The 17,500-nt window shown below is 44.1% G+C and overlaps 4 protein-coding genes across 4 annotated transcripts in view; 2 read left to right on the forward strand and 2 right to left on the reverse strand.

Annotated features, from left to right (window-relative positions):
• The window catches only part of LOC134450490 (uncharacterized), a 14,880-nt gene extending 7,942 nt beyond the window's left edge, over nt 1-6,938 (reverse strand). Inside the window, exons 1-6 of the mRNA XM_063200333.1 lie at nt 6,680-6,938; nt 6,252-6,373; nt 5,919-6,150; nt 5,119-5,265; nt 4,868-5,006; nt 3,096-3,198 (exon numbers count right to left, since the gene is read on the reverse strand). Coding sequence (XP_063056403.1) covers nt 3,096-3,198; nt 4,868-5,006; nt 5,119-5,265; nt 5,919-6,150; nt 6,252-6,373; nt 6,680-6,902 — 966 coding nt within the window. The 5' untranslated portion in view covers nt 6,903-6,938. The remainder of the gene's footprint in view (nt 1-3,095; nt 3,199-4,867; nt 5,007-5,118; nt 5,266-5,918; nt 6,151-6,251; nt 6,374-6,679) is intronic.
• Nucleotides 1-17,500, forward strand: part of alg6 (ALG6 alpha-1,3-glucosyltransferase) — a 406,699-nt gene that overhangs the window by 133,281 nt on the left and 255,918 nt on the right. The gene's annotated exons all lie outside the window — the stretch shown is intronic.
• Nucleotides 1-17,500, forward strand: part of ror1 (receptor tyrosine kinase-like orphan receptor 1) — a 222,386-nt gene that overhangs the window by 54,826 nt on the left and 150,060 nt on the right. The gene's annotated exons all lie outside the window — the stretch shown is intronic.
• LOC134450491 (uncharacterized) lies at nt 7,000-8,674 on the reverse strand. Its single transcript, XM_063200334.1, has 3 exons — nt 8,250-8,674; nt 8,105-8,161; nt 7,000-7,722 (listed from the first exon to the last, which is right to left on the reverse strand). The coding sequence occupies exons 1-3, from the start codon at nt 8,493-8,495 to the stop codon at nt 7,000-7,002; spliced, it is 1,026 nt and encodes a 341-aa protein (XP_063056404.1). The 5' UTR covers nt 8,496-8,674.

Below are 17,500 nucleotides of genomic sequence, written 5' to 3' on the forward strand. Positions count from 1 at the left end.
ACACACACACACACACACACACACACACACACACACACACACACAGAGTTTCTCACACCAAACACTACTGTACTTCTTCACCAGTCTGCCGTCCATCATCTCTCAGTGAGAGAGAGAGAGAGAGAGAGAGAGAGAGAGAGAGAGAGAGAGAGAGAGAGAGAGAGAGAGAGAGAGAGAGAGAGAGAGAGAGATGCTGGAGGCATTGTAAGCAGGCTCGGAACAGGATGTCTGCTTTTGAGGCAACATGATGAGTGAGTGATTGAGGATGCTGCTGACAGGTAGAGTAAATGGGGGGCGGACTGGGGACGACGATGAGGATGAGGAGGAGGATGATGATGTGTGCCCCTGGCTGGCTCCTGAACTCTCCTCCTGGCTACAGAGAGATTCCCCTGTCTGTTATTGTCTGTCTTTAAGTGTGAGTCATTGGAAAAATGGATAAAAGAAAGAGAGGGAGAGAGGAAGAAAAGATACAAAAGCCAAAAATGGTATTTGTCAGAACGGAAGGAAAGAAGACAGGTAGGACTGAGGAAGGGTGCAAGACACTGATGAGTTGACGTAGATTTTGTCTGAAACATTCACCTGTTTCTTATTGCATTACAGTGTCCTATGCGTACATAGAACGTTGTTTTGTCCACTTACACATGGCACTAGCGAATATATGATTTGTACTTGACCATAGAGTGTGGTTTATTCTCTTTGGTGCAGGAAAAGAAACCACTTTCTTTAGCTCAGGCCATAGTTTGCCATAGTGTGTTGGGAACCATTTGTGTGATTATTTTTTGTTGGATATCATGTGGTGGTGTATAACTGTAATGTTGTTGTGTACTTATTGGTGTTTGTGTGTGTGTGTGTGTGGGAACGGGTGTACTGTATATGGTGTGCGCATGAGTAGGCCTTTTTTAGTGTGTGTATGCGTGCAAGCGTGTGTGTTTGCATGTGTGTGTGCGAGCAGTTAATGCTGTTGGTCAGGGCTGGAATGTGTTGGCTCAGAGGTGGGGGTTTCTGAAGACTGACCTAGTGGAGACCCTGCAGTTAAGACTAGTGCACACACACACACGCACACGCACACGCACACGCACATACACACACGCACACGCACACGCACACACACACGCACACACACACAGACACACACTCACATACACACACACACGCACATACACACACACACGCACACGTTCACGCACGCACACGCACACGCACACACTCACACACGCACGCGTTCAGATGTACCTATTCACCTTCTAGACTCCTAGAAGATCAGTTCCCATCAGCAGGGCAAGTTGATAGTCACATCCTTTAGATCCAGGAAGTAAATACCCTTTCATGTTGTTCCTCCAGCGCAGGTGACTTCACTAAGTAGCTGATCTAACTGTCTAGAGGGCTCATTACAAACAGCTGATTCAGAGCTGAGTTCAAATTGGGGTCAGAGGATTTTTACTGAGTTTTTTTGTTTTGTTTTGTTTTTGTTTTTTTTTGCTGGATTTGGCTTCCGACCAGATAGTTTTACTGCAACAGCTAACAAACCATCGACACCACTTGTGTTGTGTTGGGTTTAAGTGTTCAATTTCTCAACCCAAATTAGCCCCGTAGCTCAGAACAGTTAGCCGAGTGACCGCTCGGTAACCTGTGAAGCTGAAAACTTTTGGCAGAGTCACACACACATACACACGCACGCACACACGCAGACAGACGCGTGCGCACACACACACACACACACACACACACACACACACACACACACACACACACACACACACACACACACACACACACACACACACACACACACACACAGGGATCTGCTTGTGTGGTGTAATCCGTTGGGTCGGCCGCCAGTTAAGCTGCAAGGCCACGTGCTCCTGTCAGAGGGAGTTGGAGTCTGCATTAGAGGTGTGTCGTTCATGAACGAGCCGGTTCTTTTGAACGGCTCCCTGAAGTGACCGATGGGAACCGGATCACAGCTGGGGGAGGCACTCGACCGTTATTTCGTTCATTTTTCATTCATTTTAAGCACGTGACCTCGACCAGAGTAATTCAATTTGGGAAAAAACACAATTGTTTGCCTCAAAGAGAGGCAAAACCGGTCTTTAGAAGCAGGAGAATAATCAGTTGATGTTTGGACAAAATTACCTTGAGGTGGAGTCAAAATATTACATTCTTAACACTGAATAAATAATTTAAAAAAGAGCCAAAAGAGCCAGTTTTTTGAACGGCTCTTTGAAAGGAACGAGCCACCAAGATCCGGATCCCGAAAAAGAGCCATAAATCCCATCTCTAGTCTGCATGGAAATGTTTCCCTCTCTGTTGCTCACAGTGCAAGGCTTCTGAAGTAATAACGAATCTCTCTCTCTCTCTCTCTCTCTCTCTCTCTCTCTCTCTCACACACACACTTTCTATCTCTCTGCCGCTTTCTCTCTCTCACCCTCTGCTTCACATGACATTACATTGCATTGCATTGCATTTGACAGACGCGTTTTTAACCAAAGCGACTTACAGATGCAGATATTGAGCAGATTTTGTTTTTAAAGCGTACCTCCGGGATTTTGGACACCGGACCTCATTTCCGAGTCAGCCAGGGTGTAAACAATGTGTCCAGAACGTTTTTGTCAAATTTCATGCAGTCCTTGTGAATTCGCATGTCCATGTTGCTAAGCTAGCGAAAGTGAACGGGGATGGTAGTAGCCTGCCCCCAAAAATAGTCTCATCCTATTCAGTTAGCCCTAAAAGCAACTCAATTATCATGCCAGGTTATCGATGCGAATCTGTGTGTTGATAGAGTGGTTTAGACCTTGCAATCATGTTTGACCACCATCATCAACTTGTGTTCCCTGATTTGAAAGTTTGACAGCCGCGGAGTGATATTCCTAGTACAAATCTTACCGGCTCTAGCTCTGACGTTAGAGAGCGCTCGAACCGCTAGTCCAAAAGTTTGTTTTGCTCGCAGTTGTCGCATCTACGACCACGACTAATCATGGCAATGTTTGGAGAACCCGACGCTTTTGTTGACGAGGATGAGGAATTGCATTTCTCCAACGAAGCATATATGTACGAGCCAGAATATACAGACGAGGAGTTGAGAGAGATGGATTTACGCAGGGCTGAACGAGAGAGCGCGTCTGTAGAGGCAGCCGCCCCAGAAGCTGTAGCAGAGAGCCGGGATAGAAGAACCGGGGTTTGGTGGTGTCGGTGCGGAAACTGCAAAGCAATGGAGACGGAAGACGAATGTTTTTGCTGCAAGGAGTGGGACCTCGTCACCCCCCAGATGCAAGAGCTGGAGCTGGATGCGTCCTTTCACAGTCTAGATGTGTCTGGTCAAAGCACATCTCAAGATGTTTGCATAACTGAGCACCAGGACTTCATACCGCACCTCAATCGCGGAGTGCTAGAAACATTCTTCTTAGTGGATAAGATCAATTGGAAAAAAAGACCGAAACCCGCTGGACCCAATGGCCAGTTGTCAATGCGGTGAGTGATGTTTAGTCATTACAAAATATTGACCATGAACGCATTCTTCCGTGCACGCTACTTCCCTATCATACTTATTGCACATCGTATTTTTATACAACAACATTGCGCACGCCATCAGCGTCTAGTGTTATTAGGGGTAGGCCTACTCTGTATATTATAGCCCACAGTAGCCTACTTGCACGCAGCCTGTTGAAAACAAGTTCACTGAAAACTAGGCAGCCTATGTATGTAGTAGCCTACAACTAGGCTTATAGTAGGCTATTGCATAGACAACTATATTTGAACCACTTTTATAACATCAACAACAGTATTCTACTTTGTAGGCTACATACTTGTACCTAACTCCCGTTTTGTTTTAGGCAGTACCGATTGGTGGCCTATCGGATTATCCTAGAATGGGCGCTGAAAGGGACACAGCTGGGGAGAGGACAACGGCGTGTTCTTCCATCATGTGTTGTGAACTGCATCCGAAGTAAATACCCATCGGCAACAGGTCAATATGTTGGCTTCCGAGAAGCACAAGATGCCCTGACTCTGTTCTGATATGCTATGTCACATATATTCATTGCCATTCTCAACAAAGACCTAACAATTTGTTATAAATGACACTATCATTTCTCTTTGATCATAATTTCACTATTGCAATTTCTCTTTGGACATAACTTCACTAAAAAGCAAATGATTGCTCTTTACATGTTATTACAAATATTACTCTGATGTTGGCAGTAATGTGACACACCTAGGCATTATTGTGCAAATGTGTCATTACATACACCATGTCATTTTCAGCAAAGGTCAAACAACATAGGCCTATATGATTACAGATCACAATACCATGGTGGTCTGACTTTGTAAAATTGTATTTACTAAAACAAACGGCACTTTACATGGCATTCCAATAATATTCTGTGAACAATAATGTGACATTTCAACACACATTGTATAACTGTCATTATAAACAACTGTACAAATTTCACCAACACTTTGATTGTATTACTTTTTATACTTTTGTTCTGTCAAAAACGTGACATGTCAACACAAATTGGATAACTATGTCATTATAAATAACTGTTAAAAAAAATGACTAAGACTTTGATACTACTATTTATACTTTTGTTTTTTTTCTCCCTACATTTGCATGACACAATAAAACAAAAACAGTGTGTGTAAGTATATAAATAAAAAGAACTTTGCTTTTCAACCTTTGTCTTTTCACTAGTTATGACACTGTATTTAGCACACCATAACAAGAATCACACAAACAGCACGATTTCATCTTGTATCAAAACGGGAAACATGCTCTTCAATGGCTTGATCTTTATCCGGTCTTGGGATGGCAGCTATATTGGCAGGTATAGTCGATGGTTGCTGGACAGAGGAGCTTGGATCTTTTAACTTGACTGTAGGATCCATACGCCTTTCTAGAACCCTCTCCACCAAATCCGTCCGGAACGTCTGAGTCGTGGGCTCGTAGATCTTCCTGGCAACCCATTTCTTGGTTTGTTTAGGATAGACCAGATTGAATCTTGGGTTCCCTAAGGGAGTGAAATTATACAGACACATAATCAAAACAAGGCTGGGTGAGTACATTTGCAGTGAACTTGGTTACAATATTCAATATCGCAATATTTTGTGGAGTAGACTGACCCTCTGAGGTTGTAGCTTGTTCGCGGCCAACATTCTCGTTGTGGTCCATCACTGAGAGCAGGGTGCGTGCCTTCATGAAGCTGTAGAAGAAGTGAAGCCTCTTCTGCGTGTACTTCAGCATGGAACTATGGTAAACTTCCAAGGCTCCTGCAGATTATATGAGGCAGAGGTGTCACAATTAAAAGTAAACAAATATGTGTGGTGTAATTACAACAATAGCACATTATATATCATAATAGCATTATATAGGCTAGCTGTTACACCATTTACTCAATTGTACCTAATGAGAGACTGTGCTGTTACTGAAAAACAGAGAAAACCTAACACGGACACACCACAAACTTGATCAAACCAGTGCAGAGTTAGCTGATGGTAAGTACACAGGTGTACTGGTTACTCAGATATGGTACCTGTGCTGGAAGGAAAATATGTTTTGGTTTTGTTTTTTACTTTTACTTTTGACACCTCTGATAATAGGTCATTACAACCTTGTGAATGTTATGTGAAGTTTTGATAAACCAAGACTGTAGGCATGATTCTTGTAGTCGAATATTCAATGTGTTGTGATACCAAAGAAGTAAAAGGAAGACGTAGAAGTACTGTTATGGATGTAATTACAGCACAAGCACTGTGCTGCATAGTTGCAATGTATGTAATACACAAGTATGTAATACACTACTAGTTTCATAATTTCATCCATAACAGTACTTCTATGCCTATTTTATACATCTGTGTGATACACAGTGGTGTGTCTAAGGGAGACACTAATGCAAATTACTAAATGGTAGCAGGAGGCATACCGGTGTGTTGGAAGAGTGTCATCTGGTTGAGGTCCTTCAACAGGTTCTTGTTCAGAATGTGTTCTGAAAGGGTCTTGAAGGCAGCTGAGTCTTCCTGCAGCCACCTCTTCCTTTTCTGCTGCTCTTCAGTGAGGTCCTGGTGGTAGCAAGTCCTCTCCACTCCGTCATCATCCTCCCAGCGATGTATGCCGCAAATGTGGTGAAGAATAGATGTCCATCTGCGTTTCAGCTCCTGTCACCATATGTTGTACATTGACAAACAGTTCAGTAACACAATTCAGTTGTACATCAACAATTCCGTTGGCTTTTTTTAAAAAAAAAAGGTGTACTTACCGTTGCATCACCACCACATGTCTGGCAACACCACCACAGGTGATTAGTGATGGACTTCAGCCAAGGTTGCAGATCTGTGTTCTTTTTTATGTTTGCTGCCACTGTCAACTTCTTTTTCAGACCTAAAAAAGGGGTTACAACAATGGGGAGAGAGCAGATGGGCAGGGTGAGCCGTCAACCATATATCCATGCATTTTCAGAGTGTAACTGTTGGTCCGCCACTCTGGGCTTGAACCCGCCACCTCCTAGTCAAAGCATCATTTTGGGTATGGGAGGCACAGCATGATAGACATAGATAGATAGACATAGATAGATAAAGGACCAGTACGACAGCTCAGCACTACTGATACTGTATGTGGCTTCAGGAGGGAGGTTTACTAACGTTCCACGCCACCCTCTGCTAATTGGCGTCCATTACAAAACCTTACCTTTCACAACATGCCAAGGGTCAAACTGGTGCTGTATGCCGGGGTACTGTTCTCGCATAAACTTCCTGATGGAAGGAGATCTGTCTGTAGTGATGACATCCACTCTGACTCCTGCCTGCAGCAAACGGTCCAGACACCTCTGAAAGCCCAGTTTCTCCATGGCTGGTGAACTTGTGGTCTCTGACACCTTTTGTACAGTGATGACAACCAGTATACATGACATTACTTTAATTTATCACATTTATACCACCAATCACTTTACATCATTCACCCCCCACCTACATAAACAATTGAAATGAATGAAAAATTATATTCAAAAATTATATGAATGAATGTATTTTTACCTGAACTAAATCCACCATGATTATTTCTTTTGTTTCGTTGTTCATGAAACTGTAAGTTGTGTATTTGGCGCTGTGCCCAGGTGAATCTGAACGACCATCACCGCAGATTGAGAGTCCTTCATCAACAGTCAGTCTTTGGAGATTTCTGATGGAATCTTCTTGATAGTCACGATAAGCTTGTTCAATCACTGGTACGAGGTAGACTTTTTGCAGCTCATAAAATGTGGTCTTCTGTGGGATTTGCAGATTGAGTACTTCCGCCCAGTCAGATATTTCAGTAAAAGTAGAACCTGTGAACAGGATAGATGAGGCTACCAGGAGATTGTTTTCTGCCATTCCACGCCGGAGAGGACATGACTCCCATTCACCCGAGTGTCCTTGCAAACACATCCACTTGATATGAATACGGCTCCCAGTAGTGGTGACTTTTCTATCTTCCTCTTCAATCACAGCTCCACACTGGTGGCATGTCTTGAAGAGCTGCATAAGATTGAATTCGTTGACGATCCATTTCTTCTGTGACCAGTTGTTGGCTGCTGGAGTAGAGGGTGTGTCTGCTTGATCACTGCCTGAGGTAGGGGAGCTTGACTGGCTGGTAATTGGGGCATAACTGCTGTCTATCGGGTGGCTAAAGGAGGCCTCAAATGAACTCATGCTCTGGTCCTGTGGGTTGCCATGACTTTCCAGTGTTGTTTCCTCCTTAGAAAACAGAATAATACAAATGAATATACACATATCAAGTGCAGTGAAAACCATACTTATCAACAGTGAGCCTGAATAGAGAGTGATTATGAACTACATCCAAACCTGTGCCTTATTGTATGATGAAATCTCAAAGACACTGCACGGACATTATATCCACATTCATATCCATTCTTACTAGGGCTAAATCATGTGGCAGAGCTAACTTGAAATAGCAGACCGGAAATTATGTATGTAAGGGTATGAGATAAGATTGAAAAGGATGATGAATTATAAGGTGAATAGTGTGACAGTGTAACAACATTGTCACCAGTGTATGATCATCAATTTCTAAATATTATTAGTAGTTTAGTTTAGTAGTTTGAGCTCAATGTCTTACTTGTGGTGTTGGCAGTTGAACTTCTGTTGCCTGGCCTGACACTGCACAATGGGTCTCCTGAAAAATAAACAGAAATTATGAAGTTGACATGTTGTCTCAGAGCACAAATTTATGAATGAATAATTCAAAAAAATCAACCAAATACCTCAGTTGATCTGAGAGGAGGAAACGCAAAATAGAGGCCAGATGATGAGCGTTGCTTCTGTGGACGTGGCACTGCCGGTTCCGGGGAAGTTAGGAAAAACGGCAGCCCACCAGAACGCCTGGCTGTGTCCATGGAGGATGATGGTCCAGGGGGATCCTTTGTTGGTGTGGACAGTAGTGCAGCATCCATCCCCTGTGCAAACTTTTCAGAAAACATTTTAAAATTAATGATATAGAAAGCCGACATGAGTGCACAAATAATACCATCACAGAGAGACTTTGTCTCTCAAAACCAAATATGAAAGGAAAGCAGCTGTGGGCAGCCATGGTGTATTGGATAGGAAGCTGGACTGTATATCTCCCCACCCTTACTAATCCCTACTTCCCTCCATGGGGGAAGCGCCTTGAGAAAAACACCTGCTACCCCTACACTAGGGACTGTAATCAATATCCAGTAATATGTCAGTTGCTTTGGATAAAGAATCAACTGAACTAAGTGTAATGTTATGTTATGTGAGGCAAACAAGAATACCAATACAGCTGTATAGAGACGTATAAAATAGAAGTACAGTTATGAGTGAAATTACAAAGTATATGACATGGGTGCAGGGACCCAGAGGGGACCAAAGACATAGAAAGAGGGATCCCAAGTTGTACTGACAGAGCGCTGGTCTCATGAGTGGCCTGTAGTGCAGCCCTATGAAAACAACAGGGTGCCGAGCTAGTGGGTGTTACCAGCAGCCCAGGACACACCTCTGGAGACGGAAGGTCTGGTTGCTAAGGGCTGCCTGATGGAAAATTACAAAGTCTGTAGGTCAGTGAAAGAGTCCGTAAGTCAGTAGAAGGTGGTGTTGCTGTGGTGGTGGTCGTGGTGGGAGGGGGGGGTGGGGGTGCAGCTCACCAACAACAAGAAAGGGGCTGAACTGTCAGAGACATCAGGCTGAGGAGGCACGTGTGTGTGTGTGTGTGTGTGTGTGTGTGTGTGTGTGTGTGTGTGTGTGTGTGTGTGTGTGTGTGTGTGTGTGTGGTCAATATTGTTTGGTGTTCTGTGCTTTCCCTGTGCCCTGCTCCCTGCCTCCTATTGGTTGGAGGCAGCTGGGGGTTAGCATGTTGTTCTAGTTCCAAGTTTCCCTGAGTGATGTTTGGCTGCACTATCTTTCGAGTATGATCAGACTGTTTTGGAGACTAATACATTCATGAGGAATAACACCATCTCTCATCGTCCTTCTCAGTACCAGGAAACACATGCAACATACTTCCTAGTAGTAGAACTAATAGTAATCTTTAAAAAAAAATCACTAAAAAGTGTGCCGAGTGCTCCGGTTATAACTTATCTAGTCACTGACATCGACTGTGAACATCACAAGGGCTGAAGAGCAAACGTCCTTTATGTCATAGTAGGCTAGCGTTTTCACATTCAACTTTTCTACAGAGCAAACTCCAACATCTTTCAAGTTTGTAAAACTGAACGTTTTCCCCTCTCCCTGACCTCGCTCGCAAACACCAAGAGCAATGCTCCGACTTCGTCGTCAACCTTTCGTATCATTGAAAACGCTATGCCATGACAATGTTTGGTTGTCACTAGAGATGCCGTGTCTACAGAGCATTGCATGTTGGCGAACAGAACAGTGCACTCATCTCTTCTAAATCCCTTTCATCCTCCCATTCCATCTCGTCTCAAAAACATTCCATGTAATAGCTACGACCGACAGTATTTCACTTGTCAATGTCAAGCCAGATCACATAGCGTTACGTAACTTACGAATACACAGGAATACGGTATAGCAAATGATTTCTAATGCCATTTGTTACAGCAATTACACAAACAACAGTAAAGCATTACAACATGCAAATACAAAAATGATAACTCCTAGCCCAAGTTTTGGCTAACGTAGGCGAAGTCATTATCACTGAACCGCTACCATCATAGACGCAGAAAGCATAGCAACAAACCTGTTCTTCGGAGACGGTTGGTGCCACAGATGTTTTTCGTAGACCTGGGGAGGCGATTGGCACCGCAGACACTTTTAGAATTATCCTTATAGGCCTAAATTTAGACCTCGTGAGGGTCTTTGTGAAGTCGCCAGGACTGAAGTGGTCACTGCAAAGCACCCGGGTACGGAGCCTCTCCATCGGTGTGTTGATGTCTAGTCCTGCGGCCAGGAGCCAGAGTTTGGTTCTTTCCACATCTTTCACTGGAAAATGATGGAAACTTGCCGATACCCATCTGTGGGCTTTATTATTACAGTTGGTATATGCACACTGACGTACCATGTTGCGATGTCGTTGGATTTTAATCCGCTATTCGATCCAAAAGCAGTTGTAGAACTAGCCTTGCGGCTCCCTGAAGTGGGTGGGTACATCACATCTAAAGAGAGCGAAGTAAAATTCCGCTGACCCCGAGAGAATAGTCCCTCAACATGCCAAAATTCACGCAGTGCAAGGTTGGTTTGATTTCAAACTTCATTTTATCAAGACACATATTTACACCTGCAGCCTGGCATAATAAAGGTTTTGTTTTGAATGTGGTTTAAACTGGATAAGACTATTTTTGGGGGCAGGCTACTACCATCCCCGTTCACTTTCGCTAGCTTAGCAACATGGACATGCGAATTCACAAGGACTGCATGAAATTTGACAAAAACGTTCTGGACACATTGTTTACACCCTGGCTGACTCGGAAATGAGGTCCGGTGTCCAAAATCCCGGAGGTACGCTTTAATTTTGCCTTTATTTGACAGAACAATTGGAGATGGTGACAGGAAGTGAGTGGGAGAGAGAGACAGAGGAGGATCGGCAAATGACCCGGGCCGGAATTGAACCCGGGTCGCCGGCTTTGTAACCCAGTGCCCTACCGCCATGCCATGGCAGGGCCTTACATTTTTAATATACATTATCACAGGGTTAAGTAGAGCACACACACAAATTCACATCAATACAATAGAGGGTGAAGTCATCTTTTGGCATCTTCTCCATGTAAGCCACATGACAGCCAGACAAATGTAAGTTATAGGAAGGTGGATGTTGAGATGAGCAGTGTGTGGGGATTTATCTACATAAGCCAGCTTATACATTCATAATGATTCAGACATGTATTATAGCCAATTTAATTTAAATAGATGACCAGGCGTTTGAAAGCAGCACCAAGGCGCCATAAAACAATCTGATGTAGTGTAGCTAGTGTAACCCAATCTGCTGAAAAAGAGTAGAGGCCAAGAAGACATTGCAGCTGAGAGAGAGAGAGAGAGAGAGAGAGAGAGAGAGAGAGAGAGAGAGAGAGAGAGAGATGCCAAACAAAAAAGACTCAAAGATCAATCAGAGCAGACTAGAAACAGACAATGGCGCTGTGTTACATCAAAATGATGTGAAGGAGCAGCATCGTCCAAGTACATCATATTTCTTGCCAGAACAAGTCATTGTGGTAATGCACTGCAATGACATTTGTGATTGCTGTGGGATTCTAATGGTTATTGCAACGAAATGTTATTTTTAAAAGCCTTGTCTAGATCAGTGTTGCAGGGCGACACACACTTTCTCTTAGTGGAGATACTTGATACTTGACTTTTTAAAACATTGTAGGGTAACTTTTAAACTGGCCCTTATACTCTATAAAAGGTACATGAACTGGTAATGTTGTAGAGGTGTACCCATTTCATTCAGAGAGAAAGAGAGCGAGAGAGAGTGTCTGTGCGTGTTTGCATATGTGCGTGTGTGCGTGCAGATGGATACAGTCATAGGGAGACTGGAGAGGTTGAAGGGGGGAATAAAGAGTGATAGAGGGACAGAGAAAATAATCAGAAAGCAAGAACAACTGAGACACTCACTTTTTTACACACCCACTCACACTCTAACACACAGACACTTCTACTCACCCACCCACTCTTGAGTCTGAGTTGTTTTTGAAACCATTGCACTGTTTTTATTCTCTTGTCTTTTCTCATTTTTCCTCTTTGGCTCTTGACATTCTCTCCCCCTCTCATCTTCTTCGTCTGTCTCTTTTCCCCTCAGTTTCCATTGTCTTCCTTTGATTTCATCCATATGACCCAAGACAATCATTTTATTTTTTTGTTTCTGGGTGTCAAAGTGTTTGTGTGTCTGACATCATTCCATTGTCTGTCAATGTCAGGATTTTTTTCTTCAGTTTCCCAGTCTTTAGAATGTACAGCACTGATCTAAACCTGTGTTTGTCTTGGAAAATTCTTGTAGACCATTTACGATTCAATCAATTTTGAACTTCCACATGGCTTGTATTTCACTCACACAATCCTTTTGTTTTGTTGGTAATTACAACTTTTCAATCTAGGTTTTTTCCCACAGAGGTTTTTAAACGATCCTTTTGAACCCTGGCTGACTGGCTGTTGACAGCTGATCTCCCTGTGTATTCCTTTCACCCTGGCCTCTTCACTCTCACCAAGCCAGGGTTGTACTACATTTCTTGAGAGCATAGTTGTCATTAGCCTGTTAGCTACTTGGGTCATTTTACGTGAAATCACACACTTTAGGACCCGACCGACATAGATTTCAATCATACTTGCTGTGCCTGTTTAGTAGCAAGGTAGCACCCCAGAACTGCATTTGTGTGAATCTGACACCAATATTAAGGGAGAAACAGACTAGCAAAGGTTTACATATGAGGGTAGGACACGATACATTCAGCCTTGGATATATCAGTCAGTGTTAGTCACAAAAAGATGTCTGTGGTGTTATTTGACAGCTATTTTCTTGCTCTACAAAGTACACACACAGCATGGAATACAACAACCTTCAGAATATGAATTATGATAGGCCTACATTGAAAAATTAAAAATTGAATATCCAATAACTCATTTTTTTTTAAAATGGCCTGTTTCTTGTCTAAATATAGCCTGTAAGGTCATAAACAACACATAAAATTGGGTGTTTGGTTCTTAATTCATTTCAGAGATGATGTTGTATGTCTTTATTTTGTGTTAAATGGTCTGTAAAGCGTCTCTGAGTATCTTGAAAAGCGCTATATTAAAGTAAAGTATTATTATTATAATTATTATTATATCATATTGCCTATGGGGACCCAGGTTTGAATCTGGCCTTGGCCATTTCCCAACCCTCTCTCTCCACTCTCTACTCGTCCCACTCTTCACTGCTATGTCAGTAAAGGCAAAATAAGGAAAAAAAGAAAAGGGGGAAAAAAAATTAAGAGAGAGAGAGCGACACACTTAGCTGCATCAACTTAAGCCAACATGTCTGCCCATCATACAGGTTTTGATTGATTTACCAGTAGACCAGCATGGCATCTGCCCAGCCCTACAGTGTCCTCAGGAGACACTGGGCTCTTATAGGCACAGCTGGAGCCAAGATGGCTGCCCAGAGTATAGAGCAGCAATGGCGGCGTGCCTTTCCCAAAGTGCTGGGCAGCGCGGAGCCTCCTAAGACTACTTTCTTCTCCCAGATGATGTGCTAACAGAGTGTGTGCTGGAACAGTGTACGTGTACGAGCAGTGTTTGGTCGCTTCAGGGGGCTGGCCAGCAGGAAAGTGTTAGTGGTCTTGCGAAAAACTGCTTACTCGCTCGCTGAAGGACACAAGCCAGTACTGCGGCATACCCCCTTATGGGCTGGGCCAGGACAAACAAAGCACCCTTGGACTGAGGAAACGCTGCTTGTCAATTTCATGATACACGTCAGTGTAGAGGTGTATGAGTGGGTGTGAGATTTAGGATCACATTGATTGAGTTTTTTTCCTGTGTGTGTGTGTGTGTGTGTGTGTGTGTGTGTGTGTGTGTGTGTGTGTGTGTGTGTGTGTGTGTGTGTGTGTGTGTGTGTGTGTGTGTGTGTGTGTGTGTGAGAGAGAGAGAGAGAGAGAGAGAGAGAGAGAGAGAGAGAGAGAGAGAGAGAGAGAGAGAGAGAGAGAGAGAATATTGTGTTACATTACACATTTATGCGTGTGTTATATGAGTGTTAGAGATTGAGATGTTGTGCAGTATAACACCAGTGACTCAGTGCAATTCCAGTCTGCAGTAACGTACCAGTAAACTTTTCCAGGGATAGAAAAGTGTGTGTGGGGGGTGTGAAGGGGAGGCAGGAACACTCTCTCACTCCTATTAAAAGCATCATCTACCCACCCACCCCCACAGTCAGTGTCTGGACCCTCTGCATCAGTCCGACTCCCCCCCACACAGAAAAATAACACTAATGTCTATTTGGATAACAATACATTGCAGCTGACGCTGTCAGAGGGATCAGCGCTAATGAAAATGAAGAGTGGAGGATGGGATGGGATGGGGGTTTTAGACTAGTTTCACAGCTGGAGATGGTGCACCCTCCAACATCAACACTCTGGTGTCTGCATGCGCGCGCAAGCCCACATACACATTCACACACACATATGCACAGATGTACATGCACGCACGCACGCGCGCACGCACACACACGCGCACACACACACACACACATTACATGTTGGTGGGTCAACATTACATCTATTTGTGTGGTATAGTCCAGTTTGCCTCATTATGAGTCCCTGGACAGATGTGCAGATTAATGTGTTCTTTTGTGACACTTTACAGTGCAAGCGATATTTGGGGGCCACACAAACGTCAGCTCAGTTATGGATAGGTTTGTTTTTTACTGCACATCCTCTCCATATGTGGGGCCCAGTGCCCCAAATGGTCTTATGTAAACACCCCACACAGACAGAAACACATACACGCTCAGATGCATGCACACACACACACACACACACAGACACACACACACACACACACACACACACACACACACACACAGACACACACACACACACACACACACACACACACACAGACACACACACACACACACACACACACACACATGCGTACACGCATGCACGCACACATGTACTGTATACGTGCACGCATGCTCACACACACACACACACACACACACACACACACACACACACACACACACACACACACACACACACACACACACACACACACACACACACACACACACACACACACAGAGGTACTGTACTGTCGGCCCAGTTACTGTTCTTCCTCACGTCTGTTTCCATAGTAAATAAACCCGGCGACTCAGGCTTTCCCCTGTTGCTCTAACCCAGCATTTCTTCATCAGCCAGTCATCCATCACACACACACACACACACGCATGCACATATACACGCACGCACACACACATGCACACACACATGCACACACACACACACACACACACACACACACACACACACACACACACACACACACACACACACACACACACACACACACACACACACACACACACACAGAATGCATACAGGACATACATAAACACACACACATACACACATACATAAACAGAGAGAGAGAGAGAGAGCGAGAGAGAGAGAGCGAGAGAGAGAGAGAGAGAGAGAGACTCCAGAAGAACAGAGCTGCATCATGGTACTATACTGTGCTGTAGGACTCTTCCCAGGCCCAGCCAAGGAGGCTAACTCACCTCACCACACACTCCCACGACTCCCACACAGCACTTGCCAGCTGATGCAATGTAGTGTAACTTGATGATACCACAAAATAAGTAGGTAAAGTAAGTACAAATTTGCTCGTTTCATTTGCTCATCTGGTAGTCTCTCTCTCTCTCTCTCTCTCTCTCTCTCTCTCTCTCTCTCTCTCTCTCTCTCTCTCTCTCTCTCTCTCTCTCTCTCTCTCTGTGCGTGCGTGTGCGTGTGTGTGTGTGTGTTTTGCATACAGTACTTGGCCCTGTGTGTGTACTTTGCTCTGGAGCTCCTGGCTGTGTGTTGTTAGAGACAGTGGGGAGGGATTGTGGGTCACCTAAGACACAGTGTGTGTGTGTGTGTGTGTGTGTGTGTGTGCGTGCGTGCGTGCGTGCGTGCGTGCGTGCGTGCGTGCGTGCGTGCGTGCGTGCGTGCGTGCGCGTGTGTGCGTGTGTGTACTTGCATGTGTGTGTGTTGGGGGGAGTTTGGGGTGCACCAGGGGTCCCACAGTACTTCCTCAACCCCCCTCAGCTTACTCCTCACCAAAGTGGTGAACTCCTCCTGACCCCTCCCACTACAGTCCTGACTAATGTGACCCAGCAAAAGCTTACATGATCTGCGGGAGTTCATGTTTTTACATTAAGCAAGGCAGAAGAGTGAGTGAGAGAGAGAGAGAGAGAGAGAGAGAGAGAGAGAGAGAGAGAGAGAGAGAGAGAGAGAGAGAGAGAGAGAGAGAGAGAGAGAGAGAGAGAGAGAGAGAGAGAGAGAGAGAATGAGGTAGAGACACTGGAGAAGAAAAGAAGAAAAAGTGGAGAGTCAGCTTGCATGAGCTTTTTATGTCTTTGATGTCGAGTAGCAGTGATACTTTGCAGGCAGTTTCGAGCGGAGATACAGGCTACATCGGAAATGTTCCCTCATGAGTGCCGTATATTACAAGACTATGAGATATTTATCGTCATGAATTTAAGTAATGAAACTTTTTTTTTTTGCTCAATAAATTCATAAAAAAGTAAAAAGAAAAATGTAGAAAAAGTAGAAAAAGTCTCTGCATTAAAAGAGCAGGTTGAAAAAAAGAGATGAAGACAAGAGTAAAGGAGTGTTTTTTTATCTATGGCGGCTCATGACATTTAAGCATCCTGATCACTTGAGGGAAGAAGCTGGTGTGGGCATGCATATTTCTGTTATGTCTGCGGCCAGATGGTAGTGTAGCTGGTGTGGTGTGGATCAGATATTATGTGTTTGGCCTTCTTTAAACATTGTTGGGAACTATGAATGTTGGGAAGTTCAGTTCGCGTTGAGCAGACTTGCTTACTCGCTGGAGGGCTCTCCTATCTTGGGCAGTGGTGTTGCCACATCAGGCTATGAAATTACCGGTTAGGATATAGAGAGGCGGTGATATTGTTTCGGTCCGTAGATATTGTAGTGAGTAGTGAGTCAGTTAACATTTAGGATTTGGCAACAGAGGAATCAGCATACTGTGGAACCCCCCCCAACCCCCTCCAGGTTCCGCATCTGTGCAAAACTACCCCTCTGGCAGTCACAAACCTCTCCTCACCACTGTTTCCAGTCAGTCTGTTAGTTAGTTAGTCAGTCAGTTAATCGGCTACTGTAGTTATTTAGAACCTTAATATGTTCCCATGTGGACTCAAGGCAGGTTGAGAGATCTGCCTTTGACATAACCTTATTATAAGGTTTCAGAAACAAGCACTCTCAAAAGACACGCATACTGTACTGTACGGTAGAGTCACAGTAGATATGCAGGGGAAGCCCAAGTCCAGGCCCCTTGCCTGCCA

Source organism: Engraulis encrasicolus, chromosome 6 (genome assembly GCF_034702125.1).
Source record: "Engraulis encrasicolus isolate BLACKSEA-1 chromosome 6, IST_EnEncr_1.0, whole genome shotgun sequence".
In the NCBI taxonomy this organism is placed as follows: domain Eukaryota; kingdom Metazoa; phylum Chordata; class Actinopteri; order Clupeiformes; family Engraulidae; genus Engraulis; species Engraulis encrasicolus.

Excerpts from the sequence above, each read along its gene's own strand:
- LOC134450491 (XM_063200334.1), bottom strand. The coding sequence starts at position 8,495 with ATGTCGGCTTTCTATATCATTAATTTTAAAATGTTTTCTGAAAAGTTT. Across the intron at positions 8,162-8,249 it reads CTCCTCTCAGATCAACTGAG|GAGACCCATTGTGCAGTGTC; the intron begins GTATTTGGTTGA and ends TTTATTTTTCAG. Across the intron at positions 7,723-8,104 it reads TTCAACTGCCAACACCACAA|GAGGAAACAACACTGGAAAG; the intron begins GTAAGACATTGA and ends CTGTTTTCTAAG.